Below are 23,490 nucleotides of genomic sequence, written 5' to 3' on the forward strand. Positions count from 1 at the left end.
TAAGCTATAGTGAGAAAGAGATAGACAATATTGAATACGAGAAAGCTGCGTAGTACACGAGATGGTAGTAAAATGTGGCCAAAGACAAAATTTACTCTTCAAACGATTGTCTATTCTTTTTATAGAGTTGACCCTTACGCAATGAAAAAAATATCGATAGTAAATAATCATTAGCATAATTTATGTACATTCATACATACATTACGGAGAAATTACACGCCAGTCCGATCTCCCAGAACAATCATCTTTTTTACTTGTATAGAATAGTCATAGTCATAGGTGTAAAATAGTAACTCTCCACTTCGCACCAATTTCTAATCAAACAACTACACACCCTCTGGGTATTACCTTAGTCTTAAATGGTCATAAGCTGATAAAGAGTACGGGGGAGAAAATTAGATTTATGTATAGCGCGTTCTTACCGCGTTTAAATGGGGATATGAGACTCCCGATATTTCGACACTGTTGCAAGTGCCATGATCACGGGATGACTGATGAGATTGGAGTGGAGTAGGTAGATCCATAATTTTTCTACGGGCATACATATCTGTCTACCCTCTTTCTCTGCCGCTTGTTTATGTTTTTGATACCGGAATGTTCGGAACCATCTGAACTCGCACGAAACTCACTACGACAAACCGCACTCACTGTGTCCTCACGTTTTTTCACCACATTAGGCCGTTTCAAGCTTTTTACAACACCTACTACTGGATTCCACATGCTCGATAATTTGAACCCGTCTTCCCTGTTGAAATTTTTATGTTTTCTGATTTCAATAGCCTCTTTTACGAGTCTGGGGATGTATTGACGTTCTGTCGATAATATTTGTGGATTGTTAAACTCGATCCAGTGGTTAGGGCCCGACTCCAGTACGTGCTCAGCTATAGCAGATTTCTGCACGTCGTTTTTCTTCATGGCCAGACAGATATGTCTGCCCGTAGAAAAATTATGGATCTACCTACTCCACTCCAATCTCATCAGTCATCCCGTGATCATGGCACTTGCAACAGTGTCGAAATATCGGGAGTCACATATCCCCATTTAAACGCGGTAAGAACCCGTTAATATGTGCTTTAATTATGATAATAACCGCGTAAACTTAAAACAATGTATTATGTATAGCGTTTGGGATTCAGAACAGGGATGTGCCATTATTATAAACATGGATGACAATTTGTCTCTGGGGACTACGCCAATACGGATGTATGAACGTCATGTATAATTAAACATAGAATGAAAATGATAAAATAGGATGTTTTATATATAATTATTATATAAAACATTAGAGTCAGAATAAATATAGCTGTAAAAAATCTCTTTGTTTAGAGATAAGCTTACCTGTACTATCTGTTCTGTGTGTTTCTATTATTGTGTACAAATAAAATTAATACAAGTTCGGTGTAGTTTTAGTTCGAAAGATTTTCTTAATCATCATCAATTTAAGAGCCACGCTCTTGTCGGTGTAGCATTTTCCATTCCAGTCTATTCTTAATATTCATTATTAAATGAAACAAATACTTAGTTGGTAAAAGGAATAACAAAGTAGTCTTAATGAAAATGCAAATGAAGGTTTTCGTATTAAATATCAATTTATCGATATATTTGTTGCATTCCTTTGCATCACCATTATCACAAAACAACCGATTGGTTTTATCGACTTAAGGATCATCCCTATTGTAGATATGAGATGTATGCATGTGTGTGTGCATATGTATGTTGTTGTGTTGTGTGTGCGTGGTGATTTGTGTTAAATGCTGATCAAAAGAAATTAATTAAAATCAGGTATATTTTGACGATGAAACTTACATAAATGTGAAGGAAAAGAGTGTGGAGTGTTATCAAGTGCTAGTGAATCCGTCGGGAGGCGGTAATCGTGTACGTTTATTCGCTATTTGTGGATTCTGGATCTCTTCGATGTACCATAAACAAAAATGTCAGCGCGATCCCGATTTTTTGTTTCTCGCTGCATACCCATCGTTATACCCTAATTAGATCACACGAATGATATAAAATAATGCTAGACGCTTTCCCCGGCGATGTGGTTCTAAGCTCACGGCGTGGTCCAGGCAATAAATCGGCCATAGGACGCGTGCGTTTGGTGTGCTCGGTGTCTACACCCGATCTAACTCATTGTTTATGTATGGAGAATAAACCAGGAATTTTTATGGGATTTCGCGGTGTATTCTGGTTTTAATTGAATATTTCGGTGGGTTTGGTCGGTGGTAGTGCGCGGCGGGTGTAGTTGCTGTGGGCGCGATCCTCAGCGCCTCCAAGGTTCCCTCCTCTATTTATAATAATCGTATCGTATGCAGTATAATGACATTCTTGTAATGAAGTGCCGTTGGGATTCGTGGGACATGTGCCAATTATTGGTCCCGTGACGAAAGGCGCGCGAGTTTGTTTTGTATGTATACAACTGCATGGCTGTATGAATGAACTTGGGTTGTATTGTATCAGTTACAAGCTTGTGGGCATAGTAAATATTGGCTCTCTTACCTTGAAGCTATTTGTAGGTGCATATTCATTCAAAAGTTTACATAGAAACCTCTTAAAGACAAATCATTCTGAGAAATTGTAATGCATTGAATAACAAAAAAAGCTACATTCGTAAATTCACAATGAAGTCAAAGAAAATACTATCTTCCAAAAATAATATTTGTCTACCACATACAATTTGTAATAAATATTGATCTATATATCAAATAACAAACAAAGTAAGCATTATTGAGTACAATCAATATTTGGTTAGTTTGAAATTGAAGTCTATTATCTAATCAAGACAAATTGATTTGACACCAGGGTCCCTCTTTAATTAAACTAAATGTCTTGAAATAAAAAGTGTACATACTTATACATAATATTTCTTAAATTACTTGAATTTAATATATATATGAAGTTTGAAGCTGTTTTTGACAAAGTTTGTGTGGGTTTCATTGACTATTTATTCCTACTTTTTTTTTGATGAATGTATATTTTTTGAATATACATTTTTGACAAACCGTACGTAGATAGGGTTTTTATAACGTCTTTTTTGGTTTTAATTTAAAAAACATTTTATTTCGTTTTAAAATTAGATTTCTAATTAAAATACTATCTATAAATAAATTGTAAAACATGACTATACAAAGTGTAACTATGTTACCTAATGAATAAAGATATTTTTGTGTTTAAGAAGGCGCAATACAAATAAACAACAATGTTGTGATCATACAAAGTTCATTATTGCCATTACAATCTTTTTTGAGAGAAAGTTACTCTGAATGAATCCTGATTATACAATACAATTTAAATAAACTAGCATATAAAATAGATTCTATTTAATTATATATTTTGAATCTATTAGTCAGACAAACATTACTGTTAAAGAGACCCCATGCTTCTTTTTGTAGGTGATACCAAAGACCATCACTTGTTAAGAACCTGATACACCAAGGGGACCAAAAAGGGAACATCAAAGCAATTCATCTCAAAAGCAATATTGCAATTTGACATTAGCTCATATAAAAGTAAGTGCGCAATGTGGACAAATGTCAAATAGCAAAATTGCTTTTCTTTTTTAATCTAATTGAATTGCATTACTGTGGCCTTTTTAGCCCCCCAGTTACACAAATCATTTTCATTGAATTCTTTGTTATGCTAGTCAGTTTAGAGTTCTCTTGTTTATTTATGTGTATACTTAGTAAGTATATTTAATTTATGTATGTATATGTGGTCTTCATACACTTAAATGTTATGAAATTATATTCTATAAACAGTGTAACTAGGATCTAGTATAGCATTCTAGATCAAGGCCTTTCAACCTATGTGGTGCTTGTAAATGGTAATTATTTGCAAATAATCAGTAAACTAGGCTTCCGAAAGCAGAATTTAATATTTTACTTTAAGCTAGTAGGTATGTACTGTAAAAGAGCCAATTAGTATGTTCTTTATTGCACAAGCAATATAAAATAGATATCTATTTTTCAAAACAAACACAACAAAATTTTTATAGATAGTAGTAATTTTTGGGGAAATATTATAATAGTTTGTATTGACTAAAAATAAAATAATAAATATTTCGCGATATTAGTAATATTAAAAAAATAAATACCACTCATCAATTAAATAAATACAGGAATGTAAAACCTTTTTTATAGTTTCAAAATTTTGGTTCATTTAAAAAAAAAAAACCAACTAGTATCTTCTTTTTTTTTTACTATGCACAGATTTGTTATAAGTAAAGTGTCAGGTAGAGTGTGTCCTCCAACGAGGACAGCTACTCATAATTAGCTAAGCTATGACCATTTATTCTTCTGAATGCTCTAGTATATCTTTTCTTTTGAGTTGTTTCCTATAAATTTGATTGATAAGCTGGATTGGCAGTTCATTGGGATGTTTTTTCAGCCTTGCTAGTGCAACTATCTAACTAGCTAGCTAACTATCAAAGTTTAAGACTGAACCCGTTGATGTTATGATTAATTTTAAAAAATACAGTTTTCTGCAGTTTTAGTTTTTGTATTTGCTCTCTTGTTATTTGTTGTGTTTATGTCCAATAAAGTGTTTTGCATTGTAGTACTTTTAAGAGAGAAAAAATATAAATAGATCTCACCATTCAGTGTTGACAATGTTGACATCTAGTTCATACATTATACAAAAAATATTTTTATTTCTCTCTAAAACAGAAGCCTTAATCAAGGCCTAATTTATATTTTTCGAGCCTCCATTAGATATTTTTTTTACTAGGCTTGCCTGGTTAATAGTGGGTATACAAGGAAGTAAGAGTCCCCCTCCCCCCTGCTGCAGTCCACTTGGTCAATGGAGAATGGCAATGACCATACCATAAATTTACTTACTTGTATAGTCTGTAGTATGGCAAACTTATTTATCCATACAATCATTGCATTGTATTGTATTGTATATCCAACAGCCTATATGCCTCTTCCATTTTGCAACATCTGTTCTGGTCCTGCGTAAATAATATGGACCCTGTCGGCGTGGCCGACGATTTCCCTCATTCAGCGCTTATCGGTATCGACCCATGGTTGATTAATTCTTTCAAATATAATCTTCCCAGGCGATGCCCTGAGCCGAGGTTCGCGCCCAACTGGGCACCGCCAAGCCTGTTGTCTTAAATTTTGTACCGGGTGAGCCCTCCGCATTCGTCCGCACAAGTAGTTAATGCTATGTCATCATCATCACCATGTCGTCCAAACCGTATCCGGCGACGGCGACTCCTAAATATCTATCCCGGGTCGTTGTTGTTGTTAATGCTATGTACCTAGTTAACATGATGTTTCCATATGTGCAGTCAAGTTGGCGAAGGCACGCAGGGGTATGATCAAGGAGAAGGAGAAGGGCGGAGGCGCCCGGCTCAAGGACGAGCCCAGCGACCCCGCCGAACCAGGTGAGCAATTAGTATTCACATACATACATACATGCATCATCATCAATTTCAGAGCCACGCTCTTATCCGTGTAGCATTCTCCATGCTACATTTTTAGGGAAAAATAGGGCAGTGGTTTTCCTCTTGCCTTCCGCCCCGCAGTACTCTGACGCGAGTGGAATGGCGCCCAGAGTAAACTTATTTCAAAGCCGTACTAGGACTCCTGTTCTCCGCCTCTGAATAGTACTGACAGTTACTGCTGCCCTCTGATAGGTTCCAGATCACAGTCCCTGTGACTTGCCCCTTCCACACATGCACAAAATTTTAAATAAAAAAATAAAATGTGCTGACTTCGTTTACATCATTAACAGTTGCCTATAGATATTCCCGGCATCCTCTAACGTTTACATTATCACTATGCAGTACCAACTTAGGATTACATCATCCCTTATCCAGAGTTTGAACGTGAAATCTCTTCAACTGGATATATTTTTCGATTCGCAGCGGGCTCTCAAGAGCAAGCTGACAGAACACTCTCCATTTTAAAATTCTTATTAGTATAGCTTCTTTGTTTTTTGTACGAACTTGTGCAATAATTCTATATTATGATATAAATATAACACATACATAAACTTACGGCTATTTTCCACCGAGGTAACCACAGACTATGGAATTCCAATTGCTTCGATCCTGACGCACTTCTCTTGCTTCCTCCACATTCATCAGTCGTTTCATACACGCACGCCGGTTCTGAATAGATCGTACTGAACCTTTTCTAACGATATGTACATCCATTAAATAAATAAATAAAACATTACATTCTGAATTTGTGTGAATTTCTAACATAACACAAACTCACGAGTATAGGCCAATGAGGTCCATAACCACATCCATCGCGCACATTGGTCATCCACGTCCATCAAAAGATGAACTAAGTACCCACACCTTACCTAGGTTTTTGTTAGACCAACGTATAATGTTCGAGCCAACTCGAGTTATTAGTCCTATGATTTTATGTGGACTTTTCCATTCAGTTTCTAGTCAATAGGTTATTAGAACTATAAGTAGGTAGAAAAATACTTGGAGCCACTTGATAGAATGTTGTTTGAAGACCTAAGATAGATGTGATACATAAATAACATAAACAGCCTATATATGTGCCACTGCTGGGCACAGGCTTCCCCTCAATCAACCGGAGAGCGTATGGAGCATACTCCACCTCGCTGCTTCACTGCGGGTTGGTGGAGGTATTTGGGATAGTAGCCCAGGACCAATGGTTTAGCGTGCTTGCCGAAGCATGGAATCATCTTACTTTTTTGGACAATTAGGTGATTCAAGCCTGCAATGTCCTTATCAAACGAAGGACAGTCTTACAAAATGATTTCGACAATGTCCCCATCGGGAATCGAACCCGAACCTCCAGATCGTGAGCCCGCTCTAACCACTAGAGCTCCGTGCTGTGCGTTGGCTGTTGTGATGGATGCGGTGGCATAGATGCGATGATGTTTCTAATTTACTTATAAATAACTGTTCTTCATTTTGACACATAAAGTAGCTGTCGAAGATTATGTAATAATTTAGTAGTTTATCATTCAAATACCTACTGTCTCAATGCAATACAATAATGGAGAAAGTACAATCCGATCGAGCATGAAATCAATTCATCTCATTTTTTATTAAATACGTTTTACAATCGCAATTTCGTATCTCACATTCATAAATGCGTTTATTTTATCGACATAATTTAAAAAAGTCACTGGTGTTGATTGTAGTACAGTCATGAGCAATATCATGTAGGTACCCACTGTAGGACTCTGTCGCACTAACATATTTGACATTTAGTGAGACTTACAGTCCAATTTGTCAAAAAAGTTAATGTGACATGGTACCAAAGTGTATACATATTAATGCTCGTGACCGTACACACAGTCTAAGTTTATTTTAAGTTATACCTGCCATTTTCTTATCCGCTAAAAAAGTAAGGGACGGGTAATCCGCTTGATATCAACTCAGAATCATGGTCTGAATCATCCCTCTCAATATTCGGTACGATGTCACTGACATCCAGTATTATGTATGCAGCAAGAATAAGGTATTTGACTGGGACAAAGATGAATTATAAAATGCTAATCTAGAAATTGAATTACGAATTGAGTAAGATGGTTGTCCGCTTATATTGATGACGTCACACACACAGTATTGCCGTGCCAAATCAACAGAAAATGTTCGTTTTGACGTTTCGTAAAAACTATATCATTTGACTAAGGTGTATAATAAACAGCCTATTTAGGTGTTCGAGCCTTCGGCTTGACCCACTGTGAGATAACCCTTTTGAGACATCAGGGTCAAATCAAACTACTAGATGGTAGTTTATCGTGGAATCATACGGGTGAATCCGCTTCCGGCGGCGAGTCAGCGCAGTGGCAGGGAACGTCAGTTTAATTCCTCAGTACAAGTTTGAATTGATGCGAGAAGGCTGAAAAGCCGGCAAGTAAATTAATATGTGGGTCAAGCCTTACAGCTGAAACCTAAATATACGTTTTTTACCCTTCGGGGGAAAAACGGTTCTATTTAGGTGTTCGAGCCTTCGGCTTGACCCATTGTGAGATGTTTAATATCTGCCGGTGCTGATTCTGCGTACTGTGACTTAAATGATTATTAGATTTAGATTCAGTTGACAGGAGTAATTGAAATGCATCATGAATAGTAAAGTACATGATATAAGTTTAATCAACAAATTAGGTAACAAAAGTACTTAGTACTTAGTAGTGCTTAGTACCAACTAGTATTGTATGGCTATACAAGGAAATTAGTACCCCACACTAAAACAAACATTTTCCACGCAAATTCAATAGAAAAGTTTCGACTAAGTAGAAGAGTCATTTGACTAAGTTATAAAAAACATATAGAACAGCTGTTGAAGTCTCAGTACAAAGATGAGCTGGCAGTTTTTAATTTTGCTAAAGAACTAGGTGCCTATGCGCAGGACGAAAGGCGGGGGATGAGGGGAATGCGTAATAGGCCAATAACAATTGACGAGAGCCCAGTTTCTGTTGTGAATGTAATGTTCTTTGCTCCATGGCTGAAGCCGAAAGGTGTCATCTTGCATCTTTCTAACATTTTTTAGATTTATAATTATTTATGTTTACTTTCGGGTTGGGAAGTCAGATTAGCCGTTGCTCCTATAAAACCCAGACCTGTTCTTCCAAACCTGGCCAGACCTTCGGGTTAGGTAGACCGGAATAAAACAGGCATATCCCCTCGGAAGAACTTCTTTCGGTGCCGATTCCTAGGTTAGAAGATGTTTGTAGTTAATTATTTATGTTCACCCACCAGGCCACGGTTCACGGCCGCCGTCAGCGTCGCTGCCGACCCCGGCGGCGCTGAAGAAGGAGCCAGATGAACCACAGCACAGGGTCAAAATGGAACCCCACAGCCAGTCTGGTGGCGACGACCCTTCAGCCGACCTCGGCGTCGACGGGATAAAGACAGAAATTGACGGACTAATGGAGAATGACGGTAAGAGTTATTACTCATAACATAACATAAGCTCACGACTATATACCACTTGGGGTAGCCGGAGGTACATCCATCGCAAGATGAAAGAAATATCCACACCTCACCGAGCTTTCTCTTCGACCAACGTGACAGGTAGAGAGCCGTATCGCCGTCCATAACGGTCGAGCCAACTCGTGTTATTAGTCCTCGAGTTTATATAGATTTTTCCACTCAGCTTATATTTTCTTGAATTTGGAAGAAAGGTCATCAGCTGAATTATTCGTTTAAGAAGATATTCATTTGCTGAAAAAGAAGAAAAGCTCAAAAGGTCAACGAAGTCTGCAAATTCAACGCAATATCCTGAAGATTCTCGCCCATTTGGCACGCTTTTCCATTGCAGGTTTCAAATCGTGAGTATGACCATTATCTTTTTCATAATTTACTCAATTACTAACAGAAGATGTCTTTGAACAGGTGATCCGACTAAGTCCCCATCCTGTGAGATGGGAGGGCCTGGTTCGTTGAAGTCGGAACGCCTTTCTTCAGACTCCAACGACATATTGGATCCACAGACTGGCCTTCGTGGGTCTACAGGAAACATGCAGGTCAGTGTTTTCATATAAAGTTGATGAATGGATCGGTAACTGTATTTTTTTCTACATTCTTAATTTCTTCCGATTTTGGTTTGACTACTCAAATAGTGCCGTTCTTCACTTACGGTAAGCTCAAGAAAGAGATACCGCTAATGTTAAAAGTATAAGAAATTTGGCCCGAATCGACATCATTATTGTAACATGGTTAAACTAAGACGTCATGTAATGCGCACGCGATCGTCAATTAGGTATCGATAGCTTGCATCTTGCGTAGAAAGAGAAAAAACATTGGCAAATGCGACGTTGCCGCCCGCTGGACGCAGTTTTGGTTCTTTCTAGATATACTCAACTATTCCTTAGAATTAGGGGTTCAACTAATTCTGGCGAATTCTCATTTTAACTAATCATTCCAATATTTTTATCCTCAACAGGATGGCAACCAAAACTGTCGCAACCCAAACGGAGGCCCCGAAAATATGGGTTCCTGTCGTATGGGCAATACGGGTGGCATGGGGCCTGGCGTGTCAATGGGGCCTATGTCAGCCAGTGAGGCGCAGACCCTGCCTTCTAACGTCATCAGCAAACAGGCTGGCAGTATGGAGGTAGTATTCGACTATTCTTAGTTTTATTTTGTTTAAAAATATATTGAGTTAGTGTCGGTTTCGGCGAGTTTCAGCGCTAAATTTATGTTTCGATTCGGCAGAAAATCCGCCGAAACTACGATGGAAACCGGTACTATGTTCGTAAGCTTTCGTGCGGTCTTTAGGAGCGATCAGCGTAGTGAAGGATAACGAGTGGAATTCAAATCTGACACTGACCAGAAAGTAGTTGATGCAGTTGAATGTAGACAAGAAAATTAATAAATTTAAATAAACTATTTAACATTGGTACTTCCATTAGTCGATTTATATTTAAATATCGAGCATCGTCCAATTTTGGTCTAAAGCTGCTCTGTCCTAAAGATGTCCGGTACCCTTTGGATCATCTGGATAACTGTGCCATTCCATCAGATGATCCGAAAGAGTCCTGAATGATAAATGACCTCACATGCCGAACTCCTATAAGATAACTGTAATCCATAATCTCCTCCCAGCAGCAAAGCCAGATCTTCGTGTTTTCGACGCTGCTGGCTAACAAAGGCGCGGAGTCCGTCATATCTGGGCAACATCACTCCATTATCGCATACCATTGCGCGCAGCCTGGCACTAAGAAATATCTTGAGGTATGTTGAATACAGAAGGGTCGTACCTTCTTTCTTTAAACCGGGCGTATTTTGGCCGCCTTTTCGTACGGATTTGTCTCGTGGTAGCACACGTACGAACACGCAGAAACAAATCCAACCTTCCAAGTAACATGAGATTGCGCACACTGGACCCCTTGTTTACGTACGATAAAAATTCATACCCATTATCTTTTCACAAACTTAAATGCCTGTCATTTCATATGGTCATTCAAACTGTCATAGCATTAACAAAATGTAACTTTTACAGAAGCACCCCCTCAAAATGGGCCAATTCAACAAACAAAGCCCTGCACAGTGGCTCAACAATCTTGCCATGGCCAAGACCCGCGGTGGCATGCGCGGCGGTCCCAACATGATGGGAGGCCCCAACCAAATGGGTCACATGATGGGTGGGCCAATGGGGCCCAACATGGGACCTATGGGTCACGCTGGCATGGGTCACATGGGGCCTAATATGATGGGTCCAAATAGAATGGGTGGGCCCGGCAACCAGATGATGATGATGAAAGGTGGACCCGGACAGATGGGGCAGATGGGTCCGGGGATGGGCCCGATGGATGGGTTTCCAGGGGGCACCCCGTCCTGTGGTGTCATGGACGGCCTCGGTGCTGATGGTGAAATGCCCTGGGACACCGTAAGTTTCTTTTTCTAATAACAAGATAGTACTTCAAAATTTTCAGAAAGATAAATATAAGTGCATAAGTGTACAAAAATGTCATTATTGTTCATCACTTGAAATAAAACTATTTCTAATGTTTTATGGAATCTAGCTAACTAGTTATTTCAAATTAAATATATTAGAAAAAATATAAATTATTCATTATATATTATAAAAGGACGCCACATACTAGACTAGACTGAGTATTTTACCTTTTATAAAAAAACAAAAGACTATTATTAAATCTACTTTTTATTACAGAAAAACCCCTCCGTAATGGCGAATGGCATGCCGAATGGGTGTGGGCCGATGCCGCCGTGTTCAGAAGGCGGGCCCGCGCCCTCTGACCCGGCAACCAGCGGCCCGCCCGATACTAATACGTCGTCTGAACCTTGCCAGCAGGGACCTAAAGGTAGTTTTGTCAGCGAGCCAAGTAGAGCTATCATCTATACAAATGCATTAACCTCTTATAGCAATATCAAGTACAAAATCTTTGCAAAATTATGAGCAGGCTAAAACTTTTTGGTGAAAACACTTAACACCACCCAAAGATTGGTGTTTTACTCATTACTTTATATAATTAATAATAAATACATTTTATATCCAATCTTATTTCTTCACCTAGGTGTGAAAATACCGGACGAAAACCTCACACCGCAGCAGCGGCAACACCGCGAGGAACAATTGGCGACTATACGCAAAATGCAGCAGATGTTGTTCCCAGAGAGCGGGGGACCCAATCCCAACCAGGGCCCGAACGACAACAACCAGCCCCCCAACGACATCAACCCTCCAAACTCAAATGCAAACATGAACATGCCGTTCCCACCTATGTCCGGAATGGGCCCAAACGGACCCATGGGTTCAGGCCCAAATGGACCAATGGTGTCCATGCCTAACAGCATGAATTCCGGACCAAGTTGTACTATGTCCGGACCTATGGGTCCGAATGGACCTATGGGACCAAATGGACCAATGGGCCCAGGTCCAATGGGACCTGGCGGACCAATGGGCGGTCCGATGGGTGGTATGGGTGGGCCTGGTGGTATGGGGATGGGCGGACACGGTTCTATGGGGCCTAATGGCATGATGGGGCCTAACGGGCCGATGATGCCGGGTATGGGTCCTAATGGACCTATGGGTCCGATGGGGCCTTGTGGAATGAAGGGCATAAGAGGTCCTTGTGGCGGACCTGACATGAAAGGAGGGATGTGTACAGATATGCATATGGGAAGGGGTTGCGGAGGTCCTATGGGGGTGAGCCTAAATATATTAAAGTATTATTTTACGTAAGTAATGCATAGAAAGTTTTGTATAATATCTAATAATGTATTCTTTATATTGCAGCGAATGCCGAACCCTATGGGTGGAATGGGCGGGCCTAAACCTTGCATGATGGGTGGACCACATATGGGCCCCAGAATGATGCCAGGGCCTAATATAAATGCTATGAATGGTAAGTCAGATGGATACTTTTACACGTTTTGTAGTGATGAAAAACCGAACGACTTGTGATTTGTATGTAGGATATGACGAGATTGAATAAAAAACCCTAGTTTATAAAGTTTATTAGACGGAACTATAGAGTAAAATTTCATACAAACTGCCACCCCTTTTACTCCCTTAAGGGATGAATTTTGCAAAATCCCGTCTTAATGAACATCTACGTCCTGAAAGGAACCTCCACGGGAAATTTGAGGTTCCCAGCACTTGTAGTTTCTGGGATTTCGTGATGAGTGAATCAGTCAGTGATCTTTCGCCTTTATATGTTTAAATTCTAAGCCTATATCTGTCAATTGTAGGTGGTATAATGATGGATGGCGGGATGATGGGCGGCATGGTAGGACATGGTGACTGCGGGCCGGACCACCACTCCATGCCTAATGGGCCCATGTGCGACGAGTATGGACGTGGGCGCAATGTGAGTATAACAAGACTTTATTCACATTTATACAGGGTGTTAGTCACATCGTAAAGAAAATTTTGAGGGATGATTCAGACTATGGTTTTGAATTGATATTAAGTGAATTTAGGAAACCCACATTCTCAAGAAATACGTTTCGGAACTATGTGACCTAACCATCAGGTTTTCCCTTTCGAGTTCGCTTCTGTGTAAAACCGCACCAGTCAAATCTTCAAGTTTTATTTAGCACTTTTAACTGACAAAAACCGGCTGGCAGACGATTGAAACGATTTCGCGTTAGAACCGCGCAACCGTTCGTAAATCATGATACACTAGCCCGCTTTAATAGCGGTCGTAAACTTAAAAGAAGACAGTATTTTGAAGGTAAACACTCTATTCTCTATCTTCTCAATCAATCGGAGGAGGTTTGAAGTATATATTACCAAATAACTCCACTTCAAGTTGATAAAATGTTTAAGTGTTCCATTTTGCGATTACAATTTACCTACAGTTTTTTTATCTACTTTACAAGCCAATTACTATGTCGGAACTTCGCTACACTTGCTATGACCTAATCTAATCTAGCCTACAAGATCCGACTGCTGGGCAAAGGCCTCTCTTTCCTCTTTCCCTTTTTCGCGGTCCAGTACATACTCCGGCCAGTCCCTCTGGCAAGCGTCCAAGAAGATGAAGATGGAATTGGGCCGGACATGTTTGTCGCATGCACCCTGAGCGGTGGGCACGGATCGTCACGCATTGGGTGCCTCATGATGGGTACAGGCGTCGTGGTAGACCTCGAAAGAGATGGCGTGACGACTTGGACTTGCTATGACATTTGACAACACGAATTAACTAAATATCTAAAGGGTTATATACCAGGGAGGCCTCTGGTACGTTTGCAGAAGTTTGTTTGTTTTGATAGCAATTCATAAGCCGTACAAAAGAGCTGCTATATTGTTTTAAAGGTTTGACAAAACAGGAGCAGGTTAGAAGCGGCACTTCATCATAAATTACTAGTATCTAAAATACATACAAAAAAATACAAAAGATATATAACGTTATTCACCTGTAAGTTCCCCCCGCAGATGGGCCCGGGCGACCCTGGCGGGCTCGGCCCCGGGATGCACAAGGGTGGCCTCCGAAGCCCCAAGAGCCCCGCCACAGACATCGACTGGCAGAAGATACACCACCAGTTCTTCGACGACCCCAAGTCCATGGACAATGAACTCAGTGAGTACTTGATTATTCTCATTTATTTATTTATTCCGAATAAGATCAGTGAGTACTTGATTATTCTCCTTTATTGGCGGGAACTTGTTATTAGCATTGTCTCATGTATATTTAGTTCATTTAATGTATAATTAGTCTGTAAGTTCTCCAAATAATATAAAAAAAAAGAGATAAGAGGGTAGTTGACTGTTATTTTTCCTTTTATCAATCTACTTACGTGAAGTCTGGGAATATTGCTCTTTGAGATGAATTGTGAATAGAAGAGAATAGAAATTGTTTATAAAAGGACGCACACAAAAACAAGACAATAATATCATTTAAAATTTTCACAAAACGATTACAAAAAAGCAAAACGGATGTTCGTCGAAATGATAATAAGGTGCTGGTGGACGTCCTGAGAAAAAAGGGCCTCTCAGCACAAGTCGCGGCGTGAACCACGAAGTTGGTTTCAAATTGGACTTTCTTTAAAATATCCCCAATTTGATTACTCTTTGCACTCTTTGTTTTTACAAGGTCTTTCTACCCCGACTTTAGTAGCTATATGTCGACATCTATTGTAATTCCAGGTACACAAGTGAAGTCCCCCTGCTCAGAAAGGGGGGGTTGTCTGCCGCCTCCCCCCTACGGCGCCTCTCCCCTACACAGATCCGCCTCCGTACCTATAGGTAAGTACAGTCTTCAACATTACTTAATAAATAATAATAATAAGTCTATTGCATATAAAAGTACAAGACATTAATTACTTCTTAGGCGAAAACTTATCGTTTTGTTAGAATACGCGAAGGAAAGGTAAAAATATTAGAATTAGTAATTAGATGACTTGTCGAGTTTTACTTAGTCAAACCTTGTGTAAAATTTCATTAGTACCTAAAATATTTTTTAATGTTAATGTTTTATAGTAATGCTTTCATGCCAGCTTTAGAACATTATTATTGGCTCATAATGGTGGATTTCGTATTTCTGATCTAGGTTTTCCGATTTGTTGAGAAGAGACCTTATGACGCAGATAATAATCCTTATATTTAGAACTCTAGCAGATACGCCTTGAGACAGTCTTTTTTAGTCTCAAAGTTACAGCAATATCTCAGGAATCTTTATAAAATAAAGGCGTTTTCGCACGACACACGATTCTTACCCTATCTAAGTCCGTGAAGGATCCGGCGTAGAACTATTTCTAGGGTAGCTCACGCACTACCTCCGTCATCATCATCATCCATAATCTGATATTTCTTAGTAATTTTCTACTATCGTCATTTTCGGGCTGGAATCGGGTAATGCGAATACGCTCTAAGCCTATCCTTACCCAACAGCAACGCAATCCCCCGGCCACGGCTCCGTTCAAATGCCCATGTCGGCGGAGGCGTCGCGAGCAGGGTCGGGCCTCAACAGCCCCGCGCACTGCAAGCCGGGTGGGCAGAAACAAGACGCGCCAGGTTAGTAACACTTACTAACGTACTTGTAAGGGGTTTGAGTGAAATATGAGGATATTTGTCCGTTTTACTTTACGTTGTATTGAATGTGGCTTATCATAAGCCTCGGGTGGCATTTCGTACGAGTAGAAATATTGAATGTTTATTGGTTTATTGGCTTTTATAGTTTGTGAATGTATCGTTTAGCGGCACAGGAATAAGGGGTCAGATTTGAAAAAACTTCTGTTTTAACTCGGAAATTCTTAGGCGTTTATTCATGTTCTTTTTAAAACTGTATGTTTCATAAGATATCCTTTTATTTCGCTTCAAACAAGGTACCTTCGGTAAGTTGAAGCGAATATTTCGCATGTGATATACAAGTTTTAGAGAAGCCATAGAAGTAGAAAGCATGCTGTGATTTTGACCTGTGTTAGACATTTTCCCAACCACAAAGTTTTATTTTTTATTTTCCACGTTTTCCCGCCAACACGGCTAGAAGTTGACGCGAAACGTGTATTTTTTTTTAATATTATTTTTTCTGTAGTTGTAATGCGTATTTTTTGTTTTCCCTCCCCCTACCCGCAAATCGCTTGACGCTTGAAATCCCGTCGTGTGAAATAACAACGGCTATTGAATTCGATGGAAAAGAGATTCTCGAGAAACTAGACGATGGTGTGTTTGTGAGGACACTGCAGTGCCTCGCGGCTCAGCAGCAGAAGAACCAACAGTCACACTCGAAGGAGCCGAGTTTGATGCCCGTGCCTTCGCCACAACAGATCTCATACCTCAACCAGTTCGAAGGTAACTAGAACGTCGACAGAAATAATGTTGAACTGTTTTAAGATTATTATTTCTGACGACGGATCATAGGTGCTACTACGAACGAATATTCGACCAAAAAGAGTAACTTCGTGGCTTTCTTTCGAAGTAGTGTTTGGCATTATTGATTTCATGGCGAGGCATTTGAGAAAATAAGTAGCCAGAATACTGTCGTGGTAGCACCATTCCCAAATCGCTTTTCAATGTTTCCTGTACAACTAAAATTACACTGAATCTTTGGCAATCTTTCAGCAAAATTCATTGCTTTCAAATTAATGCTCTTTCACAAAAATAATTATTGGAACTACGATGAGAAACACCTGTTTTGCTGCATAAATTGTGAAAGAGCACAGAATGTACGAACTACACAAATTACGTAATTTTTGCAACCCACACGTTTGCGTGTTTCATTTTTTTTTTGTAGTGTTTTGTTTATGTTTTTGTGTGTTTCTGTTTTCATTATGGTGGTGGTTGGTGAAAATGTGCTAACATGTTATCTTCATACTCTATGGCTAATTGTTCTATCACTCTACATTGTGCGTTAAAATCCATCTGTGTCGGTAAAGAGTTTATATCGTCTATCACCTTACAATAAGGGTTGGTATGGTTTTGTAGGTCAAGAGTTGACGATACAGAAGCAGCCGAATACGTCGCTCAAAGACAACGGCCCGCCGTCGAATAGCGGTGGGCAGACGCCGCAGTCGAGTTCTAACCAGAAATCGCCGGCCGGGTAAGGAATCCATTTATATCATAAACTATATATAAGCGTTGCGTTTACGTGCCCATAATGTGGGCGTACGTGTTCGCACAAAATAATGCCTTTTTGTCGTGGTAGCCCTGTTGTCGTGACGCGGGACTTTCATCATAGTATCACATCGTACGGCCTTTGTGGTCCGTCCAGTGGTTGAGCGCTGTCTCACGATCCGGTGGCCCCGAGTCCGAATCCCGGTGGGGACATATCACAAAAATGACTTTGTGATCCCTAGTTCGGTTAGGACATTACAGACTGATCACCTTATTGTCCGACAGTAAGATGATCCGTGCTTCGGAAGGCACGTTAAGCTGTTGGTCCCGGTTACTACTTACTGATATATTATGTAGTCGTTACATGAGTCATTACAGGGACCTTTGGCGGCTCGATAATAACCCTGACATCAGGGTTGATGAGGTTGGTAATCCACCTCATAACCCACACGATAAGAGGATCACTTTGTAGTGTCACCTCGTAGTGGTACATCGTAGCGCGGCACAATATGTCTTGAACATGGGATTTTTCCCTATTTTTCCATGTGAACAATAATATTATTGCCACTGCTAAATTCGATAAAATTTTCCGAGAAATACGCCGTCTGAACGTTGCCTAAAACCAACGACTTAACGTGCCTTCCGAAATAAATGCCAACTTCCTAAGTAGTATTTTGAAAAATTTCAGCATGATGCCGGGAACTCCAGAGCCACACTCATCTCTCTCAGAACAACGGGCGGGGAGATTCTCAATGGAACAGAGTCCAGGGTTCAACAACCCGCAGACGCCGACCTCGCAAGCCAGCAATAAATGTGGTCAGAGTGAGATACTGTTCAATTGTTTTATACCAACTTATTGTATTGTTTTTCTGTCATATCCTTTAGACAAAATTCCTCAATATTCTTTGCCATTTTGATGGTGTATCATATTTGGAATTTAACCTGCCATCGCAGTAAAATCGCTTCTCTGCGTGAGACGTTTTCATAGATTGCCCCTGGGGCAATAGGGGCAAGAATACAAGTCCCCGAGCCACGAACTATAAATATACCTGGGTAAAATTATTAAATACTTCTTCTATAAGAAACTTGTTTATTACACAATAAGTTTCATAATCGAATATGAAAATTATACAATCCTTGATGTTTAACTTATACGTCCCTTCAATATTTCGATGGAACAATTCTTCTAATCATCTTGATTCTAAAATCGAGTATTATACACACAAATATTATATATTATTGCACACAAGAAAATGACAAATAAGCAGTTTAGGCAGATCCCGCATTAGAGTTAGATTGAACTTCTCTTGTCACATTTGTAATTGTTTTTAGTGTTGTGTTTATATGCGCAATAAAGCGTTTTTGTATTGTAAAGTTCTCGATCACTGTACATGATCATGATCGAAGATTAGCGTGGTGTATTTCAGCTACATCATCATCATACTACGTCATCTAAACACTTTCTAAAACCATTATATTTCGACAGACGAGAAATCCCGCCCAAGTCCGTCGTCAAACAGATCGAGTCAAGACAACGCGTCGAAGACACCGCAAAGGGACTCCGGTGGCGGGCCGTACGCGCCCTCGTCGGTGCCGTCGTCGTGCGCCGGCAGCGTCAAGAGCAGCTGCAGTGTCGCTAGCACAGCCAACACTGTCTCTTCTGGGGGGATGGACGATAATAACGCAGAGGTGAGATATACAATGCGGTCTTGAGCTGAAAGAAACCTGGGGGTATTTAGAAGCATCTAAATACCAATACTGCAATTTGACATTTGCGTATGTTTATATACGCAGCTGCAGTGTCGCTAACACAGCCAACGCTGTCTCTTCTGGGGGGATGGACGATAATAACGCAGAGGTGAGATATACAATGCGGTCTTGAGCTGAAAGAAACCTGGGGTATTTAGAAGCATCTAAAAACCAATATTGCAATTTGACATTTGCGTATATTTATATACGCAGCTGCAGTGTCGCTAGCACAGCTAACACTGTGTCTTCTGGGGGGATGGACGATAATAACGCAGAGGTGAGATATTTATTTATTTAAGGAAAACCAACAGTTATAAAATACAGAAAGTAGACAAAAAACATAACAGCTGAAAACTAATTACACTGATAATCCTAAACTAGTAAATATGATATTAGAGAGTTGTGCACAGGCAAATTAAAATTAAAATAAAGAACATAAAAAGAAGATTAGGCATCAAAAAACCTTTGACTGAGTAATCTCCTCGCCGCTGCAAAACCGGTGTTAAACAAGTCAAGATCAACTTCCTTACAAAGTTTATTGAAATTATTACACGCTCGCCATACATAGGTGTTCTGTCTATAGTTTGTTGAGGCCGAAGGTAGAGAAAGGTTGGTGGAACCTGAGGGTCCTGTTAGGGACTCTGATGGAGATTTGCGATAGAAGTTACGATGCGGTCTTGAGCTGAAAGTAACCTGGGGGTATTTAGAAGCATCTAAAAAGCAATATTGCAATTTGACATTTGCGTATATAAAAGTCCCGATCTCCCTATCCATCCAAAGGGAAGGCCCGCGCCCCAGCAGTGGGGACGTTAATGGGCTAGTGATGATGTATATAAAAGTAAGTGCGCAGTGTCAATAAATTTCAATGATCTGAGATGAATTGCGCCAATGTGGCCTTTGTAACCCCCCTGGTTTTAGACTAATGTAAGACAAACGGTAAATGTGGTCGACTTCAAGTGCGGTTCTGTTGGGTCTGCACGGTAACCATGGAATGTGTTTGAATAGGTACTTGTGAGTAATCTTGTTCATAATGGTCGCTTCCCAATTTCCAATAGGATAAGAGAAACCACATATTCTGTTTATATTTATGTCGTTATTTTTGTGTAACATCTTGACGAATCACGAGTCATTTTATGATGTACTTATACTTGTCATTTGTTACAGACGACGTTATCAGGCGGTCCGAACAGCACAAGCTTACCCGGCCCGTTCCCGGGGCCTTGCAGTATGACGAGGCCCGACAACATTCCCATCAACCCGAACCAGGGGCCTAACGGGCCTATGGGCACATCCACGTCTTCCTTCGACCCCATATCCTCGCTCGCCCAGATGTCGCAACAACTCACAAACACCGTCGGCGGAGGCGGCGGCCCCGGCCCCGGGGGGCCTATGGGCCCCAATGGCGGCGGAATGGGCCCCTTCGGATCGGGGCCTCATCACATGCAGCACCACCACTCTATGCATCCTCATGCACATCCACATATGATGATGAATGACTTAGGTATGACTTGCTTCTCTTTTGAATTCTAGTTTTTAGAATCTTAGTATAAGTTGCTATATCCCTCCCAACTTATTCTTATTGTATTAATAGTCTTTGGTTGTTCTCGGTGTCTAATGTTTAGTCTCGTTTCCAGGATGCCATATGGACAACATGGGCGGCCCTGGAATGGGAGGTCCAATGGAGGCAATGATGGGCGGCGGCGACTTCCCACCAGACATGAACCTCAGCCCGAAAATGGGTGGAGGCCCCATGGGCGGGCCTATGGGCCCCATGGGTCCCGACGGTGGAATGATGGGCCCAAGGATGGGTGGCCCAGGCAAAATGCCTCCTTTCAACGGAGCAAACGTTCAAGTGAAAGCGAGCGCACCCAACACGATACAGTATCTCCCTACGAGGCCTCAAATGCCCTGCAATTCCGGCCCTAGAGGTCCGCCCAGTTTAGACTTCCTACAAAGAGTGACGAACCCCATGCAGATGGACAGCAGTAAAGGCGGCGTGCAATACTTCCCCGGGCCGAGGGGCATGGAGATGGAGGGCGGCATGCGCGGCGTCATGAGGGCGCCGGGCATGCTCAGAATGCCACACTACCCCCAAGGGTTCAACTCGCCCCCAAAAATGGCCGGAGACCCCTTCGGCGGGCCCGGCCCTAACCCCATGTGCGGGCCCAACTTCAGAGGAGTGAAAGGCGGCATGGGGCCTGGTAACGTGAGGATGGGCACGGGCCAGCCGCTGCCGCCGTCCATGGGCGGGCCCAACCCCGGCTTCAAGGGGCAGGGGTTCAGCGTGCCGTCGACGGCCGACCCCAACTACGCGGCGCAGTTCCACAACTTCCAGCAGCAGCTGTACGCCACGGGCAGCCGCGCCGCGCAGCCGCACCCCGGGTACCCGCCCTACCAGCCGTCCAAGTGATGGCTGCCCGACGCTCACGGCGCGGCCCGCGGCTAGTGATACGGACACTACACCACCACGTGTGCTAGTCACTCGGTGACTACCGAACGGATCTACGACATGGCCTGTCAATACTATTAAGTTTTGTAATTATTATTTTACATTGCAGACTGAACGGAGAACGTTCTCCGCTGAGAAACTCGAGCGTACTTAATGTATTTTAATTATACACCAGTGAATGAGAGATCAAATATTTTGTTAGTGATTTTCGTTAATCCGCGTTTAAATGAGATTTTTGCATAAAACATGTGTTTTCGAATTATGTTAGCGTATTATCGATTTAGGTCGTTATTCTAGGTTTCCTGACTGATGATGATTTTTAGTGAATGGGAGGATGCGTTTGTACAAATTGTACAAAGGTTTTTAGACGTGTTATCGTGTACTCTACATAATTTAAAGTACATTTTTAGATATATTTTGCTTATGGCAATAAACTAGTTTTTAGACGAGTTTTTTTACACAGACAATGCCAGAATTTCAGTGTATTGGTTCCTTTACTTAGCTATTTTATGTATGATTCCTATGCACACAGATATCTAGTCAATTTTGAAATTAATGACGCCCGAACCTGTGTTGAAATGTAATCTATCAATCGAATCCGCAGTTTGGTTACTTTATAATAACACAGAAGTACATACTTAGTAACAATATGTTTTGTCCATTTTATTTTAAGTTTAATTAGTGAAATTGGTTTTAATGTAATTATCTTGGCTCTGTGGCCAGTAATACTTTGGAATTAGTACCAGTTAGTAACTACGACTGTTTACTTTCTATGATCTGAATAGCAATGATTTTCTGTCTTCCAGTAAATAGTAAACTCCATACAATGACGATCAGTACATATTTTGTACACTACGCTGCAATCTTACTTTTGTTTTAAAAGTACTTAAAATCTGATGCCATATTGTTTGCCACATGAATTTAGTTCGGTGATATTTTTAACTGTCTTATTTAATTTATTGTCTTATATTCAGGAAGCGACGTTTCGTCATAGTGCGTAATTGGTATGCTAGGTTAGAATCGCACATTGTGGTTGGCGCAGTGGCCTTCAACATAAACTGCCTTGTTTATACGCAATGAACCCCGAGAGATGCAAACGCTTAGGTATATTACAGACTAGCGGTTGACCGCGCGCGCACTGTAGAGCGACAACGACCTTTTGGCACTTGGCCATAATCGGAACTAACGCCGCGTCCTATGAAAGGGTTGTTCTTCGAACACCGGAAGTCAATATCATTACCGTGAACGCAAAAATATCCTAGAACCATTTGTATTTATACAAATATCCAGTTAGGACAGTATATGTCGCCAACTTACGTAAGTTGTAACTAGATATTTGCAAAAAAAAACAAAGATTCTAAGATATTTTTGCGTTCACGGTAATGAGATTGATTGGTGTTCGAAAATTTACCGGAAAACATCATTTTGACAGTTGTTATAAATGGAGAATGTATGGAGACGTGCACACCAGCGACCTCCTGTCAATGTCGTCCAAATGCCACAAGATCCTTGTTGACCTATAAACTAATTTAAAACGACTGAAGATTATCTTCAATCTTTAGCTAAATCATATATCAAATTCTCTAAAGCGCCCTTCAAAGGGGTTAAGAGGAACAAAGGTCTAAAATTCTGAAAATAATTTTCTAAAAGGATGTGGAAAGAATGTTGTGTTTTATTATGATCTCCTAGAACTGCGTTTCCGCCGCCTCGCGAGTCGCGACTAATCGCCAGAATGTAATAAACCTATCTTGTTGAGATTACGATGGGCGTGGCAATGTTGTGAAAACAGCACGAGAGTCCAGTAATAAACACCCGCTAGCAATTAGATAGTGT

The 23,490-nt window shown here is 40.7% G+C and overlaps 1 protein-coding gene across 6 annotated transcripts; it reads left to right on the top strand.

Moving 5' to 3' along the window:
• Positions 1-1,696: 1,696 nt before the first annotated feature.
• LOC126377817 (collagen alpha-1(I) chain) lies at positions 1,697-23,040 on the top strand. 6 transcript variants are annotated; one of them, XM_050025701.1, is made up of 20 exons: positions 1,697-1,782; positions 5,288-5,383; positions 8,699-8,881; positions 9,335-9,465; positions 9,885-10,055; positions 10,547-10,675; positions 10,944-11,330; positions 11,616-11,766; positions 11,980-12,611; positions 12,702-12,810; positions 13,157-13,275; positions 14,343-14,487; positions 15,054-15,152; positions 15,798-15,920; positions 16,545-16,697; positions 17,331-17,445; positions 18,148-18,281; positions 18,946-19,148; positions 20,373-20,709; positions 20,843-23,040. In XM_050025701.1, the coding sequence occupies exons 2-20, from the start codon at positions 5,314-5,316 to the stop codon at positions 21,616-21,618; spliced, it is 4,167 nt and encodes a 1,388-aa protein (XP_049881658.1). In that variant the 5' UTR covers positions 1,697-1,782; positions 5,288-5,313; the 3' UTR covers positions 21,619-23,040. The 6 variants fall into 6 exon arrangements, with proteins under 6 accessions (XP_049881658.1, XP_049881661.1, XP_049881659.1 ...); XM_050025704.1 differs by having other exon boundaries at positions 1,710-1,875; positions 18,148-18,275; XM_050025702.1 differs by having other exon boundaries at positions 1,710-1,875; positions 10,550-10,675.
• Positions 23,041-23,490: the final 450 nt, after the last annotated feature.

Source organism: Pectinophora gossypiella, chromosome 24 (genome assembly GCF_024362695.1).
Source record: "Pectinophora gossypiella chromosome 24, ilPecGoss1.1, whole genome shotgun sequence".
Classification (NCBI taxonomy): Eukaryota; Metazoa; Arthropoda; class Insecta; order Lepidoptera; family Gelechiidae; genus Pectinophora; species Pectinophora gossypiella.

Excerpts from the sequence above, each read along its gene's own strand:
- LOC126377817 (XM_050025701.1), top strand. The coding sequence starts at position 5,314 with ATGATCAAGGAGAAGGAGAAGGGCGGAGGCGCCCGGCTCAAGGACGAG. Across the intron at positions 5,384-8,698 it reads CAGCGACCCCGCCGAACCAG|GCCACGGTTCACGGCCGCCG; the intron begins GTGAGCAATTAG and ends TTCACCCACCAG. Across the intron at positions 15,153-15,797 it reads ATCCGCCTCCGTACCTATAG|CAACGCAATCCCCCGGCCAC; the intron begins GTAAGTACAGTC and ends CTTACCCAACAG.